General features: G+C 48.2%; 2 protein-coding genes across 13 annotated transcripts in view; both read left to right on the top strand.

Annotated features, from left to right (window-relative positions):
- The window catches only part of LOC121603564, a 29,035-nt gene extending 8,402 nt beyond the window's left edge, over positions 1-20,633 (top strand). For 4 of the 5 annotated variants that reach the window (XM_041932476.1, XM_041932475.1, XM_041932477.1 and 1 more), the window contains exons 3-8: positions 15,107-15,263; positions 15,370-18,191; positions 19,258-19,374; positions 19,455-19,620; positions 19,710-19,891; positions 19,970-20,633. In XM_041932476.1, coding sequence (XP_041788410.1) covers positions 15,438-18,191; positions 19,258-19,374; positions 19,455-19,620; positions 19,710-19,891; positions 19,970-20,185 — 3,435 coding nt within the window. In that variant the 5' untranslated portion in view covers positions 15,107-15,263; positions 15,370-15,437 and the 3' untranslated portion in view covers positions 20,186-20,633. Of the gene's footprint in view, positions 1-4,110; positions 5,622-15,106; positions 15,264-15,369; positions 18,192-19,257; positions 19,375-19,454; positions 19,621-19,709; positions 19,892-19,969 lie in introns of those variants that run through there. The other variant, XM_041932479.1, reaches the window with a different exon arrangement.
- Positions 20,634-23,086: 2,453 nt separating this feature from the next.
- Positions 23,087-26,617, top strand: part of LOC121603563 — a 45,496-nt gene continuing 41,965 nt past the window's right edge. Inside the window, exons 1-2 of one of the 8 annotated variants that reach the window (XM_041932467.1) lie at positions 23,087-23,494; positions 23,562-24,221. In XM_041932467.1, coding sequence (XP_041788401.1) covers positions 24,135-24,221 — 87 coding nt within the window. In that variant the 5' untranslated portion in view covers positions 23,087-23,494; positions 23,562-24,134. The other 7 variants (XM_041932468.1, XM_041932466.1, XM_041932464.1 and 4 more) reach the window with 7 other exon arrangements.

Here is a 26,617-nt window from a genome sequence, read left to right as displayed (position 1 = left end):
GAGATGATGGGCATCGATACCGCAATAAATTGATCATTAATCTGTGACGTATAGAGACGTTCTAAAACAGGTATATGTATATAAATAACTAGCTGACCCGACAAACTAAGTTGTTCCGAAAAAACTAAAATATTCCATTATTGCTTTTTTACTCGGGATATTTGTATCGTGCCCGTATCCCCTCAGGATCCGATCATCGAGTGTAAACCGCCAGCCACCTTACACCAAGTGTCAAAGTGCTGCATACAACACAACAACAATCCTGCTCTTTGGATGGGAGTTAGAAAATCATTATTAAATTAATTTTAGTGTAATATTTGAACGATTTTCATATCTTAAAACCTATTCTCATACCACCATAAGGTGTGTGCAAAGTTTCGTTGAAAATGATCCAGCCGTTTCGGAGGTTGCTCGCGACAAACACCGTGACACGAGATTTTTATATATATAGATAATTGTACATACTTCTTCTCCACAGCACACAAACACTTGTACCGAACAAACTGCACTTTAGATTAATTAATGAAATGAAAACAAGCAGCCGCTTCAGCTGGACATACAAACAGACATTCGCGTTTGTTACATTCGAGTCCCTGGATCCCTTGGTGGTCGGTGGCGATTTTGGGGCCCTGCCTATTACCATCTGGCCGTTTGTGTCACACATAATACTCTGCAAATAGTGTGTGACCCCACGCGTTCGCGTTGTGGATAATGAAATGACGAAAGCAGCACACACACGCGCGCGCCTGCTCGCTTCGTTAACGTTACGAACGCGAACAGCTTTTGCGTGGTATTGATTTTTATTTACCTCTTCCCGTGGTTTTCGCCACCTCGTTGAGCATAATGGTATGTTTGCGCACTAACTGGCGACTTGGTGCGTAAAGTATGGACACATTTTTTTGGCGGGTGGTTAGTCCACTTCCCACGTTTGCCCCACTCGTGTAGGACATCTCTTCATTTTCTTTTTGCAGAAATGTCCCTATACACTGTGCCGTGGCTGTGGTTGACTTATTTGCTTTAATTTATGACACAGCGACCCCACCACGGGGGTGCTATTCCACAACGAAACGGAGCATAAATTGTGGTCTACTTGGGGGTCTATAAAACGGACTCTTTTTTGTTTTGCCTTCCAACACACCTCCGTATGGTCAGCGCTCTCTATGGCTGTGTGCGTTCCATTGTATGTAATTTTGGGTTCGATTTTGTTTATTTCAATCTTACCACGATGACGAAAACCGTGCCTCCGTAGCATGTGTGTGGCTTCGCAGGCCTTCTGACCTTGCACGACCTTTAAGTCAAAACTGACAATAATAATTGATTTTTGCTGGCGATGTTTTGCACAGTGTAAGGTTGACTTGTATGTAAGCGTTATTGGCATAATTCTTCAAAGCGATTATGTGGCTTTTGAAAAGCCGATTTACTGTTTGCGTCTGCACCACGTGTTTGTGTGTTTGTCCATCCACGTCCGCCGCCTATTAGTCTCGATCGCTTTCACTCACGGCTCGCGGCCGAGGGCTTTGGACAAAAGCCATTTTCGCGGACCATCAATCTTACTCGCTTGCTGTGATTCCGGCAACCATTCTTCATGCACAGCACCGTGGCGAAACCGTGCTTTACGAATCGATCGTTCCTTGCCCCCGGTTTGCTGTGTTTGTATCTATTTAAATCGTCCGGGGTTTTTTTTTTTTCATTTCGCACTAAAGTGTACTACTGTTCGAGCTCTCTTGGACAGGCTGGCGTCGCCTCTACTGCGAGAAAATCGTCCTGGCAGGCGTGTGGCGCCACCGATGAAAGTGTTTATCGATGTCCTAGACGTCGGCTCCGTCGTCGTCGTTGTCGTTGTCGTTACGACGGTGGTTTATGTTGGAGTGTGTGTGTTCGATGACGTTTAATGAACCGCAATCGAGTGTGCAGGGCGTAGCGTAAAGATCACATAAGCACAGGATGCCCATGGACAAAAGTATTATGTAGTTGTAGTAAAGGAACTGAAAACATTGATTTTATGTAACCACTGTTGGAAGAGCAAACATGATGGCCACTCTTTTGAGTTTTACTTTTTGGTTTATCAACTTCTATAATACTTAAACATTGTGTACTGGTTTGTTAATGGTCTTAAACTGTACTTAATAATCATACAGTATTATAGTAATCATGGTTTTTAGACATTCTTTTTCACATATAATTCAACCTCGGCTTGTGTTGTGTAATCATGAATCCAGGTTGATTGCTTACGGATGGCACGGAAGCACCAAACAAGTGGCGTCCAACAAACTCTAGTTTCATGGACATTCCAAGAACTCATATTCATCACCCGAGGCAATCACCACGTGGAGAGCAAAACAGGAAAGATTCTTTTGAACTGTTTTGTACTGATTGCTTTTGATGTGTCCTCGCAGCGTGGCCCAGTAGCAGTGTAGTCTAGAGACACACGTGTCCTTGGCTGTGATTATGCTGTTAGCTTTGTAAGGTTTGACAGAAACGGTCAGTTACATAAGCGACATGATATACCGAGACTTGTTTTGGAATGTGAAAAATTAGTAATTCTTCATAAGATATGTTTAACAAAAATAATTATCGAATAATTGATAGCTGGTGTATGCTTCTAAAGCAAGCTTTTTTCTCCACTACAGCAAGTTTTCCCATTGCTACACTCTAAAATCATCCGATTTCATTGCCACTGATCGATTTTTTTAAGCGGCAAAGAACAAAACTTCATTAAAGTCATCTATTTTCGTGTGCCGTGCCAGGCGACTCCATCGCCTCGGACGGGCATTCTCGGCATTCGACGGTGAAACGGACGCACACACACACACCATCCAATTGCACGTGCCGGCTAGGGTTAAGGGTAAGGATGTTTCGTGTCTGCTTTTGTTCCGACGGTTCCGCCCGTCAAGCGATCATTTGTCTCCGTCCCGGGTGCCCTCCTCTACCTCCCTCACCCGCCCAATGCCGGAAGTATGCGAGCGCGCGCTCGATGGAGGCGCATGATGGGTTTCACGAACGATGCAAGGGTTCAAGGTTTTTTGTGTGGGCTAGTGGCCGGGGTTTTGATTTTTGCTTCCCTCCTCATTTCTTAGCCACCTTTAACGGGGTACGTTTTCTAAACCCTTTCCATCAGTTCCTTCCATGCTCCCGTCTCACTATACCGTGTAGTGTGGAACACGTGTTGGAAGGACAAAACATAGGTTTTGTGAAACAAGCGTGTGTTCACAGGCCGAAGTCGAAGGAAAGAAAAGCTCGTGCCAAGTAGGCACATCCTGTGTTGGTGTGTGTCTGTATGTGTATTGCTCAGAATGCTTGTTTATGGGGTATTATAAATACATTAAGCCACCCACCAGCCGCAAGTGGTTGACGGAACGTACCGGATCGCGGTGCTGGAATTGCTTCAGTTCGGCTGCACGTGTATCAATCGATGGGAAGGGATAGAAATACATTTGTCGTGCTGTGCTGAGCACTGTTGTATGCAATAAATTGAGGATAAATGTATAAATCGTTTTTCATTCTATTTCTTCATAACTTGTGGGATGAATGGGGTTAAAGCTAATATGAACTATCTTAAGCCTGCAATGAGTTACTCGTGCGTTAGGGATGAGCTCCATGAATGATGAAGATTTACAATAGCGATCAAATTTGCTTTAGAAGAAGCATTCCCATTCAGTAGGAAATTATTATTATAACCATTAATTCTTAGAATAATAATCCATTTTCACGCTATGGCTAATTCCCGAAGATTAAGACGGAACATCTATAAAACATTATTATTTAAAATTATTTTCAAGAATATAAAACTATAACCCGAACGGCTAGATTGGTAAAACCCGATCGAATGCGTGAAATAACGTTTAGAGTAATCATTCTCCATTCACCGTCCGTAGTACTGCACGATGTCGATCGTGGATGATCCTCTTGATCGGTTCATTCGTTCAGCGGCACTTGCATCGCAACACATTCATTTGGATGCACAGCGGTGGCGCCGCACACGATCATATGATCACTCTCCGGTGAGTGTTGTTCATCCGTCGCTCACGGTCGCTCGCGGTTCACCGCGCAAAGCAACCACATTTGCCAGACCAAAGAGTACAAATCCGTTCCGTTCCGAACCGTTGGAGCAGTTCAGCTTCCGGCTTCGAAGCTTCCACAAGCCACAGAGCTTAAGCGCGCGCATCCGGCGCAGCACCCGAAAAGTCCACAAACCAAACAAACCTTTGTGCGATCGGGGCCGGCTCTCTGAAAACAATGAAACGCGAGAAACTAGTGCGCGCGCGAACTGCAAGCTGACCGCATGTGAAAACCCTTCCTCTTTGGTCTCGACGGCTGAAGATTTATCTGTTGTCCGGTGGTGCGCTTTGTTGCCGATCGACCGTCGTTTTGCTCTTCTTCCGCGCCAGTGTGTGTGTGTGTGTAGTTGGCAGTTCCGCGCCAAATCGTGGTGGTGTGCAAACACGGCGGTGCAGGTGGGCCAGCAGCCCGAGTGAATAACATTTCGGAACGGCGTGGTTTGTTGTTGTTTATAATTACCCAATCGAAGGGCGCGCGAGCGTTCCGAAGGGTGCTGCAGTCGGTCATCAGCTGTGGCAGAAGCAGGGGCTCGCGTTCACACGGTGACACCCCAACCAGCAGCGTTTATTTGGGGGAAGGTGTTTGGCCTTTGAGACGCTGGTGCTGGTGTGTGGTCGTTTTGTTGCGTTTTGTTTTTTTTTTTCGCTTTGTTCTATTTGTGGCCGTGTGTGCGAAAAAAAAGGGGTGCGATATTTTTAAAACAACCAAAACAAACCACCTTTCACAGCACGCACGCGCGTCCTCACATGCAGTGTCGCTGAACGGTCGTCGTCACTGTTCGTGACCTTTGCAGAAGAAGACGCTGCTGCTCTTCGCTAATGGTTGCAAATTTTTGGCTGTTGTGATCCCGACTGACCGCTCTACTACCCGCTCCCAGTTCGTCGTACGATCGGAACAGTTCACATCCCCCTGAGTGCATATCGGGGGATAGTGGGGTGTTTTCGCTAGGTGCATCTGCACCTGCCAGGCGCGTGGAATAGTTCGTTCGCGGTCGTTGGAGACGCTGTTGCGCTTTGCCCATCTAACTTTCACCGTCCAGGCGCGTCCAAGATAACGATAGTTGATAACGCCTCAACCCAGAGGTGCCGACGCGCGCTTAACAAGAAGCGAAAACGTCAGCTAGTGTGTGCCCACAGGCTTGAAGATAGTGTGTTTGTGTGTGTGTGTGTGCGGTACGTAACGCGGGACGGCGTAATCGGAGAGGTTAACTGTCATCTCCCGAGTCAAACGTCATTCAAAAGCCGGCTTCTGGAAGTGTCCGTCGAAGGCAGCGCTATCAGTGTAGCCTGATCTAATAAGTATGGGCCGCTAACCAATCGTCCGTCGTCCGGTACTGGTCCGTGCTGTGTGCTGCGATCGCGCGGTGTGTATAGTGTGGTTTTGAAAATCTGCATTCTCCTTCCGCGTGGTTTCGGTGTGGTCTGGCGTGTCTTTTCGCCTGCCTACCCTAGTGTCTAGTGTCGATGATTCGAAGCTGCCGTGGTAACTGGCTTCTGGTAACATTCTGTGCCTGTGTGACTGTGTGATCCTTTAAGGTGGCAGCAATGGTGCAGCTAATCATGGTAATGTACGCATGATGCTTTCGGAGGTGGTTTGAATGATAGATTTAAGGTTGCTCCACATCAAATTGAATGAAATCGACCTTACGATGCATAAATGCGTCGTACGATAAGTGAAATAATATTGCTGTGCAACTGCTGGCGAGACAAAAGGGGCTGTGTTTGATAAAGCAAACAGCGTAAATTAGGTTGAACCATTTGCTCCTGTTGCGAGAACGGGCCTGTGTGCTGCTGTTTGCTTTGCAATCCATCGTAATAAAGACGAATTCAGTCCCGAGTCCGTCTGCCAGAGTCAGTGGAAATCCTCTCCCTACCCTTGGGTGCATCAAAGCTAATTGTTGGGCAAATACAAATAAATAAATATTCTACTGGCATGGCTCTGTCCGTGGTGGTGGTGATGGTGGTGTTGGTGATTGCTATTGCAACACAAGCGGCACAAAGACTAGCCGAGACACGGGTCTGCCTTAGCCGATTAATGTCATCAAAATCTTGCCTAAATATTCGACACTCATAATTATACAAAAATGTGTTGCTTCATCAAAAGGGAAGCGCAATTTCAACCTTTATTTATGCCGAAGAGGGGGCCACAGGGAGATTCTGAAAAAGAGACCACCAAAGGCAAATGGATATTGTTACCCGTCGGTAAAGCAAATCCATTATTCATCAAGCTCCTCATGCGGAGCTGTCGCACGTTAGCACACATTGTGTTTTCGTCGATCGTTGCATAATTAAGACACCAATCAGAGGGGGGATTGTAATGCAATGTGACCCTCATCGTGGTCGCTACATGACTATCGGTCAAGCTGGATTTAATTCTTTGGAAGGAAATAGGATATTTGTGGCGCTCCAGCAACCGACAAGCCGTTGAATCACAGTATTCTTTTTCTGTTTAGAGTCGTTGGTGTTTAGTTTCATGCTGCACTTCGCACAAAACCCGCAAAGGAAAGGTGGTGGTGGTGGATAACTGTGTCGCTGATAGGTGCCGCTTTCGATCGATGATGAATGATTATCACTGTGGTAGGGCATGTTACGAAGCAAAGTGTGGGATTCCTTTAACCTTGAAGTCTTCATCTCCTTTTAGTCGCCGTCCGCGTTTTCCGTTTTTAATTTGACAAGCGAGGAAACTGATTTTTTCTCATCTAATTACACTTTAATTCTGTGCCCGTCGCAGAAGGCAATCCCGTACGGTGATGAAACATTGCTATCAGCGTGGCGTGCAAAATCCAGGCGCCAGAGAAGAGAGGAGTAGTGTGCTCGTTAGAGAGAAAGCTGACCTACATTTTGCCAGCTGACCTCCTCTCCCGTTTGATGCTTCGGTATTATGGTTCAGAAGATTTTTTGCTACAAAACTGCAGTACCGTTGGTACTTAGAAGGACATCAGCATCTGTGACACATGCCTGCGGTGAGGAATGGGTCGTCGGGTAGCTTCCGGGGCGGATAATTTATCATGCTGTGGAATGGAATGGAAGTTTGCAATTGGAAGCATTTGGAGTAGAAACCCTTATTGACATATTTTCGTAGAAGGATACAAATCGTAGCGATTTTTTTGTTCGAAAACAAAAACGTCATGGAATGATTTTGAAATTTGGTGTTAGTGTTTGTGTCAAAAGAAGGTTGTCTCTTCATTTAAACCTGATTTCATTATACACTCAACCCAACATTGCCTTCTCCTTCCTCTCGCTCTATCTCACTACCCCCAGCATCCAACTGCCTCGTAATGGAAGCTGTTTACTTTGAAGCGCATTCTTTGCCACTTTGCCATCATCATTCTAATGTTTATACTCCAAAATACGTCGCCATTGCGTCTCACGGACTCTGCAGGCCTATAGAGCCTTTGAGTTGCTTTGTACGAAGCAGCGTTTCCGGTCTGGCAATGCGTTCTGCTGGTGCGCACACTATGGATGCTCTTAAGTGCTGCATAGCTTGAAGTGTTTGTGTGTCTGTGTGTCTTTGTGTGTGTGCGCATCAATATCATCCAACAATGTACGGCCAAATGCGGCATAATGCTTCAATGCAATGTTTATACTCCAAAACTGTAAGGTTTTATTGCGAACGGCGAAACGCGGTGGACACAGGCGACGTTTATTATCTTTATGAAGAGCAATGGTACAATTTAAGATCAAACATCCAGCACATGAAAGGATATACAATTTAACCACTTTGTGAGGCGATATCTGAAAAGTTTTTCAACGACTTACTTCACAGCGCCCAAACAAAGGCTCATGCAGCATGAATAAACTACAACTATCGTTGACGGTAGTGTAGTTGGTTCGGTGGTGACATATGTTGCTTCCCCATGCCTTTACCAAACTCATACGGGAATATGGCAATCGTAAATCTAAAATTCTGCTACCACCACCTGCTCGAACACCGTTGCCCATTTTGCAAAAGCGTCGGGGGAAGAAATATGGCTGAGATAGTGTAATTCCTTGAAAGCAAAACACATTCCACAAACTCTTCCCCGGATGCTGTCTGCATAGCACTTTTCGCGAACTAAAATTCTTGTGAAATGCTTGTCCGAAGCCAAATCAACCGTGAAAGTCAATCGGAAGAAAGCGCCATCGTTTGCGCACCGGTTTCCATACCACGCCCGAAAGCGCATCGCCAAGCCACGTGTGTTCGCGTAAATAATTCATGCAGTTATGCTTGCACCAAGCTGCACTTTTCACCACCGAATTGGCCCGATCAGCATTCGGTAGATTCGGCTGGGCGAGAGACACTACTACTACTGCTTCGTGGTCTGCCGGGGTGCGGCTAGGCGCCAGGCAGCGCCGCCAGAGTGTGCGAGACTGTAAGCTGCTCATTTTGCATAATTTAAATATGAAAACATTCTCACCTGGGTTCAGCACATGCACAGCAACTCCCTAGCAATCTGTCCGCGTCTGGCCAGGGTTCTGCTGCACCGTTGCCGCACCGTTCGCTATTGAAAGATGCAACCGGAAGCATCTTTCCGTTTCGCCGATCTAGGTCAATGGGCTTATCCATCGCACCGCTTCTTACTATTTGGCAGTGGTGTAGCAGTATAGAGCAGCACCGCTGCTTCACCGGTGCATTGTATGCAGGTGAGCATATCAGGCGCTACCGGTGGCATCGTGTGGGATATTGTTCTGTAGTAAAATTAGAAATGCAAAAGCACAAAAAATGTTGAACCAACTACCCTCATAATGGCAGCACCGACACCTCTGCTGCTAAACGAGCAGAGCATCTCCGGAACTGGAGTATGGGAATGAGGGAGTTTGGATGTCCTTGCCGAGATTTCAGCCCCGGACGGTTCGACAAGGCTCTAGAATTGCCTGAAGGGCCCCTTCAGGGCCTCTCTATTTTTAGTCATTTGGCTTCACATTGCCATTCCGCAAAAGCACACCATTAGCACATGCCGCGTGTGTCATGCCGGTGTCCCTTCCCGGTTGGCCCCGCTCCGGGAACACACTCTCGGTGTCGTGCCCGGTGCCTCCGAACTACGGGCGAGCGAGGGGATAATGCTTTTGTCCCGAGTCCCGAGACCCACTTGCTCCCAGTAATGAAGGGAAAACTTTTGCGCAAATCCAATTCCGTTCCCATTATGTTCGCTCTTGGCCACAGGGAGACGTATTGCTGGTGCTGGTTTAATGATGTTTGATCGTTTAGGAGAGGTGTGTGGTAGGGCTCGGTACGGTCGGTGCAGAATCGATTGTGCAAGCAGGAAGCATGGATAGAGAGCTTTTCTGTGTGTGTTGTTTTTTCGTTTGATAACACTGAACACAGGAAAGATGGCTAAGACTTTGACGCACACACACACACGCGTGCTGGGTGGTTCAATTCGATCAAAAAACTCCCGGCGTTCTCGATTGTTTTAGATACGGATTCGCCCAGAGGCAATAAAAAGGGATTGTTTCGGTTCGGGCTCTTGGTTCTCGTTTATGGGATGGTTGCCAAAAAGGGCACCACTATTTATACACGCTCTACCAATTACTAGTGTTAGCGGGAATGGATTCGAAGAAAATGGGAAAAGTCTCGAAGCATACCACCACCGGCTGCTGACTGCGGATTGATGTTTAGGTAGCCTGTTCGATGACCTGGTGTAATTTCCGTATCAGGAAACGCATTGTGGTTGATTGAATGCTACGTGTGCGATCTGTGCTATCGGGTGACAAGAAAGATTTGGAACATTTGTTTTTTGGCTTTGATCGATTGCCGCACACACTCGGTGGTAACAACAATCTTATCTAGGCGTTTGATGTGTCCCACTTTTGGGACCATCGGTTTGGGAAGTGTGTTAGATTGTTCCTGTTTTTTTGAATGCAAATTGGCTTAAATAGTACAGTAATTAAACCATTTTGTTACTAAGTACGTTGAATAGAAATTTCCTCAAACAACAAGATCGATCGAATAACTTCAACGGAGAGTGTGTTTCTTTTGGAATTCTCCTCTTGGGATTATTGGATGCATATACTCATCTATGGGTTCAATTGTCTGCCTTCGAATAACCAATCCGCTTCTTCTTCTTCTTCTTCTTTGTTTCAACAACAACCTTTGTCGGTCGTCAGGTCAAGAGGCGTGTCTGTACCACTAGTGGGCTTGCCTTGCAATGACTTATTGATTGCCAGTAGCAGGTTGGTGAGTGTTACGTACGGAGGCACGGTCCATTTGGGGCTTGAAACCATGACGGGCATGTTGTTAAAGACGTTCGAGTTAACGACTGTACCACGAGACCGACCAATTACGAATAGCCTCACAATACTAGCAGGCCTTTTGGCCAAGACAATTCAAGACAATAAAAACCTTCGCTTTTAATCTCTTTCTGTGACCAAGCGGTGTGTGTGTGTGTATAGATTGACTGCAATTGGTGTCAAAAATGGATCGTTGAAGGCGTTTCAATGCAATCGTTAAACAAACGAGTGATGGTGGTGGTTTGTGCTGTAAGCGAGCGCACTGATCCTCATCCATGGGTCAACGGCGTGCAATCCATGCGAGCCTGTGTGCCGCGTGTTCTACGATCAGCCGATGATTGGGAGCTTGCCCACAGACGGTTGACAAACAGAGAAGCAACAGAGAGCATCATCAGAGATGTTGCTAACACTATCGTTACACTGTTCTCTATGTGTCCCGTTGGCACACTCACGGGCATGGTCGGAAAATACCAAAAAAAAAAAAACAGATTAAGAAGGTTAAACATTCGTAAACACACAATGTTATTGCGGGTCATCAAACGCAACCAAACCAAACGACAACGTATTAGCTTTACAGGCCTCATCAGCTCTCCATAAAGTGCATTCCCATAAAGGCACTGTCTGCCTTTCGCACCAGGAACCCTCCATTGCATGCGCACTAAAACCGGTCACTAAGCAAATTACCCCCTCGCGGCAAAAGATCGTTTAGCCGCAAACACGTGTGTAATCAGTTGCTTTATTCCAACCATCATCGCTTCGTCGCAATTTCGTCGTTCTCCATTTGACAGACAAATACAATTATCACCTTCGCTCGAAACGCTCCGAACACTTCAGGGGTCCGGCGGGGAATGCAATATTGCGTCAGATGAATTATGCAGACAGAACGGCTGTTGCGCAGTGTGTACACGCCACACACACACTACATATGCACTACATATAAAACACACGCCATTCTGACCATTTCCACCGGTGTGGTGAAATTTCTTTAAAAAACAAATCATACGATCATTGTTTGAGTGCTCCCCTCCTTGCCACACCCTGCCAACGAAAGCGTCCTCGTTTCTATTGTCGGTCGGGGTAGGCAACGCGAAATTCAAACAAGCACACAAAAACGAGATGTCTAACAGTGCGAAACGGGTGCCTGTTTGGCCGACGTGGACCCGGCAGTACGTGTAATGTGGGCACGTTTTGTGCGAGGGAAGTATTTTTAAAATTTATCATCTGCCGGCTCATCAACGATGCTCACGTTTGGGAAGAATTGTGTTTACACAACGCGGACCGCGCTGGGAGGAAAACGAAAACGCCAAACTGCACTTGTTTGTAGATCCTTAAGATCCGCGCTGTGTGTGTGTGTTTGCAGTCGGATGATCCGTAAGCAGGGATTGCATTTGTTTTGTTGTGTTTATGTACCCTGATTTTCTCTCTCTCTCTCTCTCTCTCTCTCTCTCTCTCTCTCTCTCTCTCCCTCCCTCTCTACACCATTTGCCTTTTGCTGCATCGTTAGATGACATTTTATACCGCAAAATCAACGGGCGAAGACCTGCCCCCCCCTGGCTGGTGATGAAAATAGGCTCACGGAGGGGCGGCAAGTTCAAGGGCGATGGATTTGGTGTTTGGTGAAACAGAATGTTGCGGAGCGTGTGCGCGCAACATTGTAGTTTTGTTTAGCGCAGCACAACACTGCCAATTTTTTGAAAGACACCTTTTGGAATATGAAGCACGTGCCACTTTGGCCCTGGTTGCTTCATTGGTGCAGAGTTGAGTAGGTGATACTCTAGCGCGAGTTTTGATAGCAAGGTAAACCAAGGGGACGTTATTATTAAAGGAGGTTTGATTAACTTGACTGCACAGAAATCAATGCCGGAAGAATGCAGCATATCAATCCTATCTGCGCGCTTCTAACCAAGCATGAACAGCTGGCCTACTCCAAACTCTAGCGCGACGGCACAATGCATTATCTCGCCGCACCCCTTGTGTCTGCCAACGATCGCGCGAACCTTCGCGTGCTTCTTGTTTCGTTCATCGGCAGGTTTGTACATACTTTGCGTTTTGAAACCGTGCCCTGATACGGCCATCGTGGCCATCCTTCCTAGCCACGACGGGTGGGGGGAGCACATGGAGCAAAACCCGTTCCGCCGGGCACACTGATTAAAAGCACTATCAGAAGGCGGCATTTGTCGAAAGCGGCGAAAGACGAATTGGAACAAAACTCAAATCGTCCAGCGGGATTTGCAGAAAGAGGAGGTGTGCTTGCTACAAAAGCCGCCCAAAACGCAATCGCGAACGGAAAGAAAGCGCCAATCGCACCAAATTCGCGTGTGTAACTATCACCACCAGCATGACCAGCGTCCATGACCCCAGGGAACTGGACGATTAGAGGTAACGGCAAGCCGCGCGGGATGACGTTTGGACGCCGGCCGCCATGCTTCGTGATAATCCTCGGTGGCCACGAGCCACACGTGAATCGATGAAAACGGGGTGGCAAAAGGCTGGCGAAAGGTCATCGACACCGAACTATGGAGAATAATGGGTGTGGAAAGAGAGGGCAATCGGAATCTAATTCAAGCGTGTTCTATCAAGGTCACACCTCAAAAAAAGGGCTCTGACAGATGGAAAAAGGTAACTGACAGATGGAAGGATTGATGTAATGAATTTTCATAACATGTTTGAAACATCAAGCATTAATTGTCCCGCATTATTTCTTATAATCAAACCTCTGGTCAATTAACAAAAGCCGTGCAAAAGTATCTAGAACGTATGCGCACTAAAGCAGTACGCCGATAAACATCTGTGATAGTGATAGTGCTAAAGGGAGCGCGCGCTACACTAACAGTTTTATAGTGCCGTTTTTACTATCAGCGACTCTGGTGGTACCCCCCCCTCCCTCCCCCTCCACCAGCTTCCATTTGTGTCGGCCGTTTGATAGACCGTTTGACCGACTATTGGTGTCAGCAGGGAACGGCTTTGTTACTATGGGGCATACTTCCTCCTTAAGAAGATAAGAACGGTTTCGACAGTTGGCATTAGAGCCAGGCACTGCTGGTGGACAGCAGCACAGGTTGGCAAAAATGATTGAAATGACTTTCAACCCCAGCGACTAGTTGTGTCGTGTCGTGTCGTGTGTATTTATAATGTGTCATAAATTGGGGGACAGAGAAACAAAAAGCTCTTAATTATGATATGTTATCTTGCTCGGGTCACAAATAATGCAATGCCTTCAATGAATCGATCGGGCACGTTTTTTTGGGCTGGCAATATGCAGATTCGGGGAGAAGTAGCTGTCGATGATAAGAGGTAATGTTAGGTGTGGGACAATTTGCCTGCTCTTCTCATCCTGTTGAGAGTTGGGGAGAGCTTAGTGTCAAGTTTAGGGCATTTTCGGCAGATTCACTCCGAAGCTGACGGCACGTACCCTCGGCCCTTTTGCTGACTGACTGACCTAGAAACAGTACCACCAGTGGCGTGGTACGCATGGCATGTGTGAATGTGAGCAACGTGGCGTTCTTTACCCTTGCCCGGTGCGACGTGGCAAGTTAATCACGCCCTGCAAACTGCAAAGTGTAACGCTTGGTACGTAGTTGGTATTCTAATTCAATCACGGCGTCACACGCCAAAGAAGCATTCTGTTCGCACTGCCGCTGTCGGAAGCAGCTTTTGTGTTTCAATCTCGCTCAATATTGATGGTACAGCATCTCGGGTGTGTTGTTGCTTCTTGGCTTCTTCCGCCAATTCAACCACCAGGCTTGGCAATGGTCCATAACACGCCCGCTGCCTACCCATCGCGTACCACGATTCCTAAGGCATACCACTGCCTACCAAAGGTCCTTTCAGGGGGGGGAAGAACTGTGCCATAGCACCGCCAGCGCGCAGGGCCTGACATTCGGGCCAATTGCTACGCTGCGCTGTGCAAAATTTGTAGTGCGATCACGGAGGTGTAATGCGTCACGGTGTCCCCCGTTCTCGAGCTGATGTTCCTTTTAATGATGGGTAATTGTAAGGGTCCAGTTTGGAGGAAGCGAAACGTCCGTTTTTGTCACTGCCATCGGACACACCACGACAGCGAACACCGACAATCGTTGGCTTCACTTCACTCTCGCTGCCTGTAGTGAATGGGGCCCCGCGTGAAGTGTGCGCCTGGAAGTGGAATGGTGGGACGATGTGTTCACTGCTTTTCTCTCTCTTTCTCTCTCTCTCTCTCACTGCGTGTGGTTAGGACCATTTTGATGGACATTGGAATGGAGTTCCAATTTGTCGAGGGAATAGGGAATTTAATAGGATTGTGTCAGATACCGCACTTACCTTGCACATGGACCGTGCCAGAAGGTGTGCAAAGCTGGCATAACAATTTGGTCGAACAATTCATATAGCAGCATCATGGAATGGTCCGAACCTTTTAAACTGCAGGCACCCATGGCCTTATCCTGCTACCTGCCAAGGAAGGGTCGTTGCAAATTGAGCGCAATTAAACAATTGATTGGTTGCTGATCTAGTCAATGGCAAGCTGCCGCGCCCGTCTCTGGTCAAAGACTAAGATGAGCGTACTGGGTGTGTTTGTCTGCGATCGCACATGTCTTAATTGCTATTGAGAAACGGTTGTTTCTGTATCAATTCACCACCTGCCTGGGGGAGATGCTTGTCTAACGTTTCGTTATCGGTCGCTCGGAAGCGGGTACTGATCTCTCGCGTACATATTTCAATTTGATCCAATTGTCGGGACAGTAATGGTTTAATTAGCGTGTTCGTTAAACCGTTCCGGGCGTGCTGCTTCTTATGCAATCCACCACATCGGACTAAAATGTGTTTTTTTTATTCTTGCTCTAACCCTCTTCTCTGTACAGAATCATCACATCGCACCGTACAGTATACGGATAAAACCGCATGGACGCCTTTTCAACGAAACGTAGGCAACGTTACGCAACTGGCGGTGACTTTCACTCACCCACCCCATATTCTAAACAAGCGCAGCGAAGGAGAAATATTTTTTCCGAACAAGAGGTAAGCTGCTGGCTGCGCTGGCATGCACTTTTGCATCCTCCCGATTGCATCAACCACTCGTGCTCACCCGTGTTTTGTTGTTTTCCGCGCCATTCATCATCCGCAGGTGTTCCGCATGCTCGCCCCCCAACTGGATCCATTAGCGAGGCGCCACGATCGCCATAATCGGGAAGAATGGATATTATCAGAGCGCCTGGAAATATTAATATTAATGGTAGCGACGGCGGCATCGGCAGCAGCAGTCTGGAGCCGCTGTTACGCAGCCCCCACGGGGCCAAATCGAAGGACAATAATGGTGGGGCCGGTCTGCGGCAGCACAACTTCCCCGACGAGCAGCAGCAGCAGCATCGGCAACCGGCCGGTGCCCGCAATGGCCTAAAGGGGACGCCCGGTGGCCCGGTGGCCTCGGTTGGGACAGCGGTCCAGCAACAGCGCGCCACTCCAGCCCCGCCTCCCCAGTGCCCGTCGACCGATTCGGGCAACAGTTCGTGTGTAAGCAGCGGCAGCAGCACCGGTGCCGGCGGCAGCAGTGTTAGTGGTGGTGGTGGTGGTAGTTGCAGCAGTGCTAGTGGTGCTTCCGGTGGTAGTGTAGTGGACGAACCAGAAACTAAAAAACCGCACCGATCGTCACGTTCGCCGTCCGCGTCATCGCTCAAGAATTGCAACGTTTACGTAAACAGAACGTACGATGACGAGGGTGCCGGTGCAGTGCGACGTGCTGCGGCCGGTTCGGCCGTTTCGATTTCGATCGACGAAGGAATTGACGCAAGCGGGCCGGCCGGTGAGGCACCGCTTGCCAGTGAGGGGCTGGGCGGGGGGGAGCAGGAAGAGGAAGAGATCAAACCACTGCTGGAGGTGGCGCACGAGCGCCGCAAGACGAAGAGCATCGTGAAGAGCCCCTCGGAGCATCAGAGCATTGCTGGGGAGCGGCCGGTGCGTCAGCTGAGCCTGCAGTTCTCCCAGCCGGAGTCCGTCATTGTGGCCGACCGTCCGGTGCATCATGTGCAGTTCCGGGGCGGCAGCAAGTACGCGAGTGTGGCTGCTACCGGCGGTGGTGGTGCAGCGGGTAATGGGGCGGCGCCCGGGCTCGGTGCGGGAGGAGTCGAGCCGCACTGTTCCAGCCCGGTGGGCAGCATCCTGTCGCACGGTTCGGCCACGTCGTCCTCCTCGTCCGGTTCGTCGTCGTCGTCGTCGTCCAACGAGAACAGCTCGCTGGGAGCGTACGCGGAAGCCCGCCCCCCGGACGGTGGCTGGGGCTGGGTGGTGTGCTTTGCCGCGTTCATGGTGAACCTGATCGCGGACGGTGTGACGTTCAGCTTCGGCGTGATGTACATCGAGCTGCTGGCGTACTTCGGCGAGGGCAAGGGCAAGACGGCCTGGGTTGGTTCGCTGTTTATGGCGATGCCGCTGCTGTGCGGGCCGGTCGCATCGTTCCTGACCGATCGGTACGGCTGCCGGAAGGTGACGATCATCGGTTCGATCCTCGCCTCGATCGGCTTCGCGCTGTCCGCGTACGCAACGTCGATCGAGATGCTGTACCTGACGTTCGGCATACTGTCCGGCTTCGGGCTGAGCCTGTGCTACGTGGCCGCGGTAGTGATCGTTGCGTACTACTTCGACAAAAAGCGTTCCTTCGCGACGGGACTGTCGGTGTGCGGTAGTGGCATCGGCACGTTTGTGTTCGCGTCGCTCACGCAGATCCTGCTGGACGAGTACGGGTGGCGCGGTACGACCCTCATCCTTGCTGGCGTCTTCCTGAACATGTGCCTGTGCGGACTGCTGATGCGTGATCTCGAATGGACGACGCACAAGTCGAAGCAGAAGCGGCGCAAGCAACAGCAGCAGCAGCAGCAAGCTGATTCGGTGAGCAACAGTACGAACACGGCCGGTGGTAACACGAGCGTGCTGATGGGTAACGGTGGCATCATCGATGGCGTGCCGGCGGCAGGGTTGGACGATGCAGCGAACGATCATCTGTACGATTTGGACGATCCGCGGCTGTTCAGCTCGCTGATCACGCTTCCGACGTACCTGCAGAACGGTAGCGGCCAGGACAAGCTCACGCTGGAGGTGCTGGCGATGCTGAGCAAGCAGCACAACATGCACGACCATCACGTGCTGCAGAACCTGCCGGTGGCGCGCATGGCCAGCTCGCACAGCTTCAGCCAGCCGCTTCAGTCGCCCCAGAGCGGCGAAAACTTGGCGGACGCGAAGGAGCAGGATGGAGTCGCCCCGGCCGTGGTGGCAAACTATGCCAATGGCGAGCAGTCGCTGGAAGCGAAAGATAACGGCAAGCAGCAGCAGCAGCAGCAGCAAGGACTAGAGAGCGATGGCACCGTGGGGATGGTGCAACCGTCGCGTCACCGAGCAGCCGGCGGGCAGCGGTCCGGTGCAAGGGGACGGCACGGGGAGGTGGCCGGCGGCGGCACCAGCTCGTACGAGCCGAGTACCGCTCTGCCGCCGCCCGTGTTTCTGCGGCGGGTGCACAGCCACAGCACGCGCGGTACGGCCGCCGCCCCGCACACGGCGGGGCCGTCACCGGCCGCCACCGCATCCTACCTGAAGGATCTGCGGATGCACCGCCACTCGCTGACCTACCGTGGTGCTATGCTGAACATTCAGCGCTACCGGCTGCGGGCCTCCTCCTGCCCGGACATCTACCGCAACTCGATGACGACGATCGCGAAGGAGAAGTCGGCCTGGTACGCGGGCGTGGAGGAGTTCCGAACACTGCTGGTCAGTATTCTGGACTTCTCCTACTTCTCCGACGTGCACTACCTGCTGTTTGCCGTCTCGAACTTCCTGCTCTACACGTTCTACGACGTGCCGTACGTGTACCTCGGCGACAACGCGACGCAGATGGGCTTTTCCCACACGCAGTCCTCGATGCTGATCGCCATCATCGGCATACTGAACATGGTGGGCGAGGTAAGCGTTTCCTGTCCCTGAGGACATGTTTGCTCACACCGGCGCACACGGCTGTTCGTTGCTTGTTGGCATGACTGGCTAGAGGTTTTTTCGTTAATAGTTTGTGGGGAAGAATGCAAAGGTTTATATTTAGTGGTAACTGTTTTACGTTTGTTTACTGTTTAGTGCCTTTAGCGATCATACTCATCGTTGATCTGCATGACCCTACTTCATATGAAGTAGCAAACGATGTAGCTTCTCGTTACTAAATTAGTTTTTTTTATCTTAATTTGCATGATTCATGTGTCCGTATTAGAAAACCGTATCATTAGCGAGAGTATTGGGAGATAGTTGCATGTACTTTTACTTAGCCTTATATGTTCAGTAACCTCCATTGTTAATCGTATTGTAGCTCCTATCAAATGCTTTATTCGTCTGCAAGACACGCTCGCTGGCACGTTTTGGGCAGTTCGGCAGCATGCACTGCTTCTCGCTCGTTCAATAATCTCACCGGACCGACCGTCCTGTACAGGCGGCCAATGTGTGGCCGTTTCGACACAGCTCTCCTAATGCAACTGTGCGTTCTCCGTACGGTTATTGATTTACTTTTAAAGGATCCTTATCTTTTTCTAGAAACAATCAGAAGAAATTAGCACCAAACATTACCAAACACGTACCAAGTACAAATTGAACCGCTCGATTCCATCGCAAGAAGGATTCATATTGGAAAATGTCCTAACCTCTCCCCTTCAACCACAACTCACTAATACCGAATCTTCCTACTGCACCGTTTGAACAGTGTGTGTGGTTTGATCTATCTATCAGTGTCTATCTATCTATAGTACCTCGTAAACATGCGTGCGTATCTATATGTGTGTTTGTGCCATTGTGTGTGCGTGTGTATTGGACTACAAGAGGGAACTAAGAATTAGAGCATTGTAGTAGAATAGATGGATCCTTAATGTCTGGACTATGATATTAACATTTTATTTCAATTTCTTCCTCACTGGGGACACTTCTTCGTCCGGTTGCTGTAATCCGTGTACCTAAACGACCCGGTTCCCAACTCCTGAACAACTCCTGGCAGGTGGTGCTCGGATGGATGGGTGATCGTAAGTCGGTCAATGCCAACTATACCTACGCCATCTGTATGGCACTGTGCGGCCTGGTGACGGCTCTCGTACCACTGTTCAAAGATTACACGGTAAGCTTCCACAGTGTGACCATCCTTGGCAGACTTGGGTGTTCTAAACCGTCCCGTCCGTTCCGTTTCACTTTTCACAGAGCCTTTCCGTGTTGGCTGGTGGATTTGGACTGTTTATAGCAGCAAACTATTCGCTGACCAGTATTATTCTGGTGGAACTCATCACGCTGGAACGTTTCACCAACGCGTACGGGTTGCTGCTGCTGGTGCAGGGTGTTGCCAATCTCGTCGGTCCGCCACTGGCAGGTACATATCGGATCGTTGGATGGGTGTTTCATGCAAAATTGATCAAGAAAAAAAAAAACAAACTAATGTTCTCTTCATCCTATTTTCAGGCTGGATATCCGATCTGACCAATTCGTACGATTTGGCATTCTATCTGGCCGGCTTTTTCATAGTCATCTCCGGTGCGCTGCTGCTAGTGCTGCCCACAATACTGAAGGTGCGCAAGATCGTGGACAAACGGCGGCGCAGCTCGGCCCTTGCCAATGGCGATAGCATCAAGCTCAACAAGAAGGTGATTTTACTGGACGAACAAAAGCTCAGAGAGCAAAGTGTTTCAATGCAAGCTATCTTTTATGCTCCCATTCAACAGGTATCGTCGGCAAGCTATCAGCAGCAAAACAATAATGTCGCCACGAAACCCGTCATACTCGATCTGAAAACCACGTTCGTGAGCAATGGCAAGCGCATCGTGACGGGAGTTGACGCCAAGAATGGTTCCACCCCGAACGGGGTGAGCACGGGCGGCGGGCACGTGTTTGGGCTCAACGGCTACAAGCTGCCGATCGAAGAGGGGGCCACGGTTTAAAGGCGTTGGCGGATGGATGGTACACTGTGCCCGGCTGTAATCCCGTTGTAATCGGTTTCTTCCATAACATTGTGAACGTATGAGGGCTCGCAGAAAGCGTTGCTGCGTCGCGTTGGGCGTAGAGGATGCGCACCAATTTGGTGTGGACCGTGGACAATTGGTAAAACGTTTAGAACCATCGTAACCGTAATATTTGGAAACACACACATATACTTGAGTAGGAGGTTTTTTTGGGTCTCTTTATTATCTGTTTCTGTTTTCTACCTTGTCGGTAGGATAAATTTTGAATGTACTATTTGCGTTTCGTTCTTGTTATTCGCTCGCGACACAGCCCCGCCCTTACATAGCCACCCGCACGATTGGTGGATAAATATATACCTCAGACTTTATTCATTTACTGTAATATCAAGCAAGTAAAACCTATTAAACTCAAAACCAAAAATAAGAAGAAAAAAAATGGAATCACCAGTAACTGAGTAAATCGGGTTGACACGGAGACAAATTGCTTCCACTGAGTTTGCCCATTTCTGGAACGTTTATTTTTGAAGATATTTTTTATAACTGTAGCGTTTTATTTCCTTTGTATTCATCTAATAGTGTTTGAGCTGGAGAAAAGGGAAGCAAAACAAGAACCTTTCCTGTACCAGTAAATATGTAACACATTTGAAGTTAATAGACACGCTATTTATAAAAACTATAATCGATATTACACCATAGGCAAACTCTGTACCATGTTACTGAACTTTGGAGACGATATAACGATAGTGAAGCTGATGAACGCATTTGCTAGATTGCGTTCGATTTGATGAAACTCAATATTTCCTCAGGCTCCCTCCCCACTTTTTGGCTCCGTTTGTACGAGGTCCGCCACCACACTGGCTCACGGTGTATGTCCGGGGTTAGAAAAAAACAAAACAAAGGAATGACAAGCAACATTTGCTTTACCGTGGAAAGTTAAAGACCAACATTACCAAACTTCATCACCCTTTTTCTCTCCTCGCAAATCCCCGCCGCTTTTTGCAACCGTACACACCGGCCTGGCGCCAGTTTTGTAGGCCGTTTCGATGAAGCGCAGATGCTTGGAAAGCTTTCCAACAGTTTTTCTCCCATTATAGAGCAACCATCTAATAGTAATAGGACGTTCGTCTATTTGAAATGGTAAATAGTGTGGCCACCCGTTTGCCACACATGCATGGTTTGGTGGTGTTTGAAGGGTGAAGCAGCTAACATGAAAGCTTTGCAAGATACGCGTTCCGAACGCAAGCCCGACAATGCTCGAACGATTTATGGCAAACGATCCTGTAGCATTGTTTGTTGCAACGGTTGAACGCCATTTCATGTTTACAGAACATCATATTGACAATTTTTGCGGAACGGCTGATTACGCGAAACTATAATGATACGTAAAGCAGGTGGAGATACAATTGAAGCTGAGGCGCAAACACTAGGTAGAGAGAAAGGGATAGAGAAAAAGAGAGAGACACGGAGGGGAAAGATAAATAATATATAAATATATTCATCAGCTGTGATCACCTAGTATATATTAACAAATACTAAACTAAAGCTAGTAAAGCGATGCTAATTAGACACCTAGATCGTAGTAGAGAATTGAAAGACACATTTAAGTACACACCCACACTATACGGAGGCGAAGGATGATAAAAGAAACGGCTAGGCTAGGGTAAAAGTGATTGGTAAGGAACGGTGGAAGCGTTTTGTCAACAAGAGTCAGCCGCTGACGAACAACGATTTGGTGGTGAAGGGCAGCATGTTTGTGGTTTAATTTGAAATAGACGTAAATTGATTTTGGTGAAGGCGTGTCGGTGCCGCCGTTGGATTATTTTCTTCAAGCACGTGTTGGCCACGAACGGAAGGGAACATGAAAAATGGGATGAGAAAACATTAGTTCTAATTCTAATTAGGCACTACCACTGCACACGGGAGAAACTGATAGGAATAAGAAAGATTAATAGGTACCAAAACAAAAGGACGGAAAACACAAGAAAGTGAAGATTTCTTTACTACAAATACACACATAAAATCAAATGGGAACAAACTCAACCAAGATGAGGCTATGCTGATGCAAATGAAGGAAAGGAGGTGGTCAACTAAATCAGGTGATGAACACGTTTCTGCCAAATAGGAGGAAAGACACGATGGTGAAAGAATGTCCAAACTAGAGTTCAACAGATGAATGCTATATATTTTGTAATTTCAATTATTATATCCTTCGAGGAAAGAGTCCTGTGTGTCATCCGCTCACTGGAGAGAGAGAGAGAGAGAGAGAAAGAAAGAGAATGTGTATGTGTGTGTATATAGAAAATGAAGAAGCAGAAAACGAATTCGCAAACAATTTAATTTTATGCATTGCTTCTGCTAATTTCTATGCACTGCAACTCTTTGCCAACCAACTGATTACTACATTACAGTTTACTATATTCTTTTTAGAGCATTCAAGCCAAAATTTGGGCCAGATAAAACAGATGGGCAAAGAAATGGGCGAATCGTGGTGAAAGTAGCATAGACGGAAGCAAAATGCCAGCGAATTGACGGCAAAACCGGCAACCGACACACACGCAAATAGACACGGTAGACGTGAAAACGGATAGGGCTCGAGAATCGGTGGATGCAAGATAATAATTACACGCAATGGAAATCCATGTAAGAGACACGTTACTACTACTACTACTATAGAGCATCTTCTAGTAAGTTTGAATTGAGATATAATATTTGGGGGCAGCAGAAGATAATAGAAAAGAAAAAAAAAACTCACTGTTTAGAACCAAACCAATCACACATAAAACAACTCATGCACGAACACAAGAGCGTAACAACGTTAGTTTTCTCTTCAAATTTTGGGAGGCAGTCGCCTTACGGCGGACAGCGCTCTGTTCAGCGGGCAACCACAAAAGGTAGAAAAGCAAACGGTGCAACAAAACGGAACACTTCTTTTCCAACAATATACTAATAATAACCCTACAAAGAGGAAACAAAATGAAAAGCGCCTGTCAACAAAAAAGCAAACCTTAGTGCTGCTGCGTGCATTAAGAGTGATCCAGCACGTGGGGTGTGGATGCGGGTAGCAAGTTGTTTGCTCGCTGTTAGGCGCAATTTAAGCAGTAAGATATAGCAAGAAACGAATTATAACGTGGAAAACAGCGTGGAAAACAAATCTTCAAAATAAAAAAAACTAATAAAAAAATAAACAGCCCGTTTGAATCGAATTTTGCAAGAGGATTTTAGACTAGGTTGAGTCATGCCATGTTCCGCGTAAACCGCGTACAGAAAATCCGAACGCAACTCATCAAGGTAGGCTATTTCTATCTCGAAGGCACGGAACTTACGTTTCAATTACATTCCGCCATCATTAATATAGATTGAATTCACATATTGACGGTGCCACGGATCTCGTCGCATAAAATGAAGGTCAATTTAATTCCCGACATTTGAACTGTTCGCCTGAAAATCGCTCCCATATCGGACACTGTAGGCGGAAAAGAACGGTTCGGTAAGAATCACGGAATAATGCTTTGAAACTGCCATTAAAACTTGCGCACACGTTTACACTCGTATGCCCGCCGGTAGGTGGCTACCACTGCTGGCAGGCAGGTGGCTTACCCATACGATGTCTCGCCGCACAACTGGGTCATATGCCAAAGTGGCAAGGGGTGAAACCAAAACAACCAGAACGAACGAAACGCGTCAAGAATGGGAGAAATCTTCTCCCCTCCATTTACCAATTGAGTTATTGCAACGGTTTATCGGTACATTCCCCCTAGCCCGGGGGGCCCGAGATGTGCCGAAATGCAGGTAAAGGTTTTCCCCGACGATGATCCGCCGGATTTGATCGCGCAGGACCCACCGCACCCTACAAAACAACAGAACAGAAGAAAAAGGACCCACAACAACGCAACCCAACGACCAAGCAGGAACAGAGGGAACCGCAACGATGGTATGTTGCCCCGGGCAGCAGCGCCCTTTGACGGCTGCCCGGTTATTCCACTTGCCCGGTCCTGCCCGGAAACCCTCCTGTAAGGTATGTTTCACGCTTCTTTTTTTTTTTTTCTTCAAATACACTTGTGTACAGCGCGGAAGTTGCTCCCACCCAAACATCGATGGGGGAGGATCGAAAGAGATAGAGAAAGGTTGGGCACGTGTGTATGTGTGTGTGTGTGTGTGCAGTTCGCGCTTTAGGAATGGGGAAGTGTGTCTCGGTTTAGTCGCGCGCTGTACGTCCGCCGGATCGGTAGCCGGATCGTTCCGTCGGTGTTCGGGTTCGGTCGAAGTGTTTCGAAGCAGCAGTGATCGCAGCAGCAGTAGTGGTTGCTTGTTAAAGTCATGGCCTCCTCCTGCCTTAGTCGGCCGACGGTTGTTAGGTGTTTGTTTTTTAAGGCGTTTGGTGTTCGTTTGTAGTGATTTAAAACACGTTGCTACTCCGTTTTGTCCCCGTTTAGTGGCTTTAAGATGAGCGCTGCAAAGTTAATATCGTTGCTTTTTCCCTTGCTTGCCACGTTGTTGGAGGGCGTAGGGCCCAGTCAACCAGACCTGCCAGACGACGAACACCACGCTGCACGCTCGGCGGGGGAAGAAAAAACACGGAATTTGTTCCATTTTTGTCTTCTCTTTGCCTTCTGTCGTGCCTATAAATAGTTGACGGTGCGATCGTGCGGAACTCGTGCCTGGGAGGAAGAGTTCTTTATGGGGAAGTTTCGAAACCAGCCGTTTTCGGTGCGTGCTCACGTTAATTTCGGTGTGCGGTGTGTGACACGATTAGAAGCGTTAGAGCCGATTTTTACCAACAGCTTTATGCTGGTGACTTGTAAGCCCTCGATGGGCACGCCTTTACGCCGTACACACAGTGGCGGTTACCAGGGAACGCAAGGCAGCGCAAAAATTCCAGCGGACTGTCGTCGCTCCGTCCAGGACCTGCTGGCCCAAGTGTGCAGGGCACAGAGGATCGTGCTGAAGCGCAAATGTTTAATCAATCAAAACCATAGCACCATCTAGCTCCCTCTCTGGGGGCACATTATTGGCACGGTGTGCGAGACTTACTGCACACTATTTGTTCGCATTCTTCCGCCCGTTTGGTGCGGGCGTCTTGGAAACCAATGTGCGCGCGCGGTACCACCCCGTCGCCGTTTTTTTTTTGTTTTGTTTCCTGTTTTCGCTGGCCGGGGATTGCTTCTGCATTCCTGCCATTGCGGGAATGCTCCCATGCTTATGGGAAGGGCTCTTACTGCTTCGACATTTAAACGGTAGTGGAGCTGCTGCTGTTGTTGTGGCGCCGTACCAGCAAAGGAATCCGTTGCCCTGGGTAACGCATTAAAGTTGTTTGCCCGTCAAGCAGTCCCTTTGACGCCTTTTGAAGCGCAAAACGCGCAATACAAGTCGGGGAATAATCGGGCCGCCAAAGAGTACCATCTACGGTAGCGTAATGGTAGATTAATCGTTTCCAGATAACACGTTAACAGCTCTACTATGTATCGCTAAGCATCACATTACGACAAATTGTTGCTAGCAGTAGGACCGTGGTTGTTGTTGTGGGTACAGGCGCGCTTGCTTAGATTGTGCCGCGCAGTCCCGTGAAATTGGTATCGGCTCCGATCGGCTCGGCGAACAAACAACCTGAAAGGGCGAAAGACGACCATGGTGATGATCTACTTTTTACTAATGACATCCCCCCACAAATCGGGAATCGGGAAGGTAAGGCAGCAGGCCTCTGCATTCAAAAGCTCGAAGAAAACGGGAGTGAGAATGGGTTCGTTAGAAAGTACGATTAACTTTAGTACGTTGTTGTTTTGGTCCTCATAGAAACGTCGCACTACACGTCAATGGCGGTGTGTTTAGTGTTTATTGGGGGGGGGGTTCCTTTGAGCTTAGAGTGAGGAAAGGGTTTGTTAAAATTGTTTAACCCAGATTTGGAAGTATTTTTTTCTTTTATGACCGGTCGGTTGTTGTGCGATGGTATCGGTTATCGTGCAGTTGAACGTGGTAAACAAAGTGGAGTAATTTGTTCAAATGCTTGTTGTTTTTATTTTTGTATATTAAAAAAAAAACATTGTTATATCTTGTTTTAGCCCGTTCAGTTCTGCTGCATTGAATTGATATAAACAAATTTATTTCCTCACCGTGCGGAAAAGGGGGAACCGAATGCATTGAATGCATTCAATTTGGGGTGGCCTTCGTTCGTTCTCCGTCGCACGGCTTCGGTAAACTCCGACCGGAAGGTAATGGTCGAATTGATCGTGTCCGGAAATAGCGGAACTAAATGAGCAGGACCGCAAGCCGTAGGGCGAGAGTGATAGAACGAGATAGCGCGATTAGTTGAGCTTTGTCAGAATGTTTGTTTCAGTTCATTTGACGAGGGACCATGTCTGGCTGGATGTAGTTTTGGGGACCCTTGTTTTTTGTTGTTGTTGTAGAAACCCCTCT

The sequence above is a fragment of the Anopheles merus genome, chromosome 2R, assembly GCF_017562075.2.
Source record: "Anopheles merus strain MAF chromosome 2R, AmerM5.1, whole genome shotgun sequence".
Classification (NCBI taxonomy): domain Eukaryota; kingdom Metazoa; phylum Arthropoda; class Insecta; order Diptera; family Culicidae; genus Anopheles; species Anopheles merus.
The sequence above is the reverse complement of the archived record's forward strand: the minus strand, read 5'-3'. Positions and strand labels throughout refer to the sequence as shown.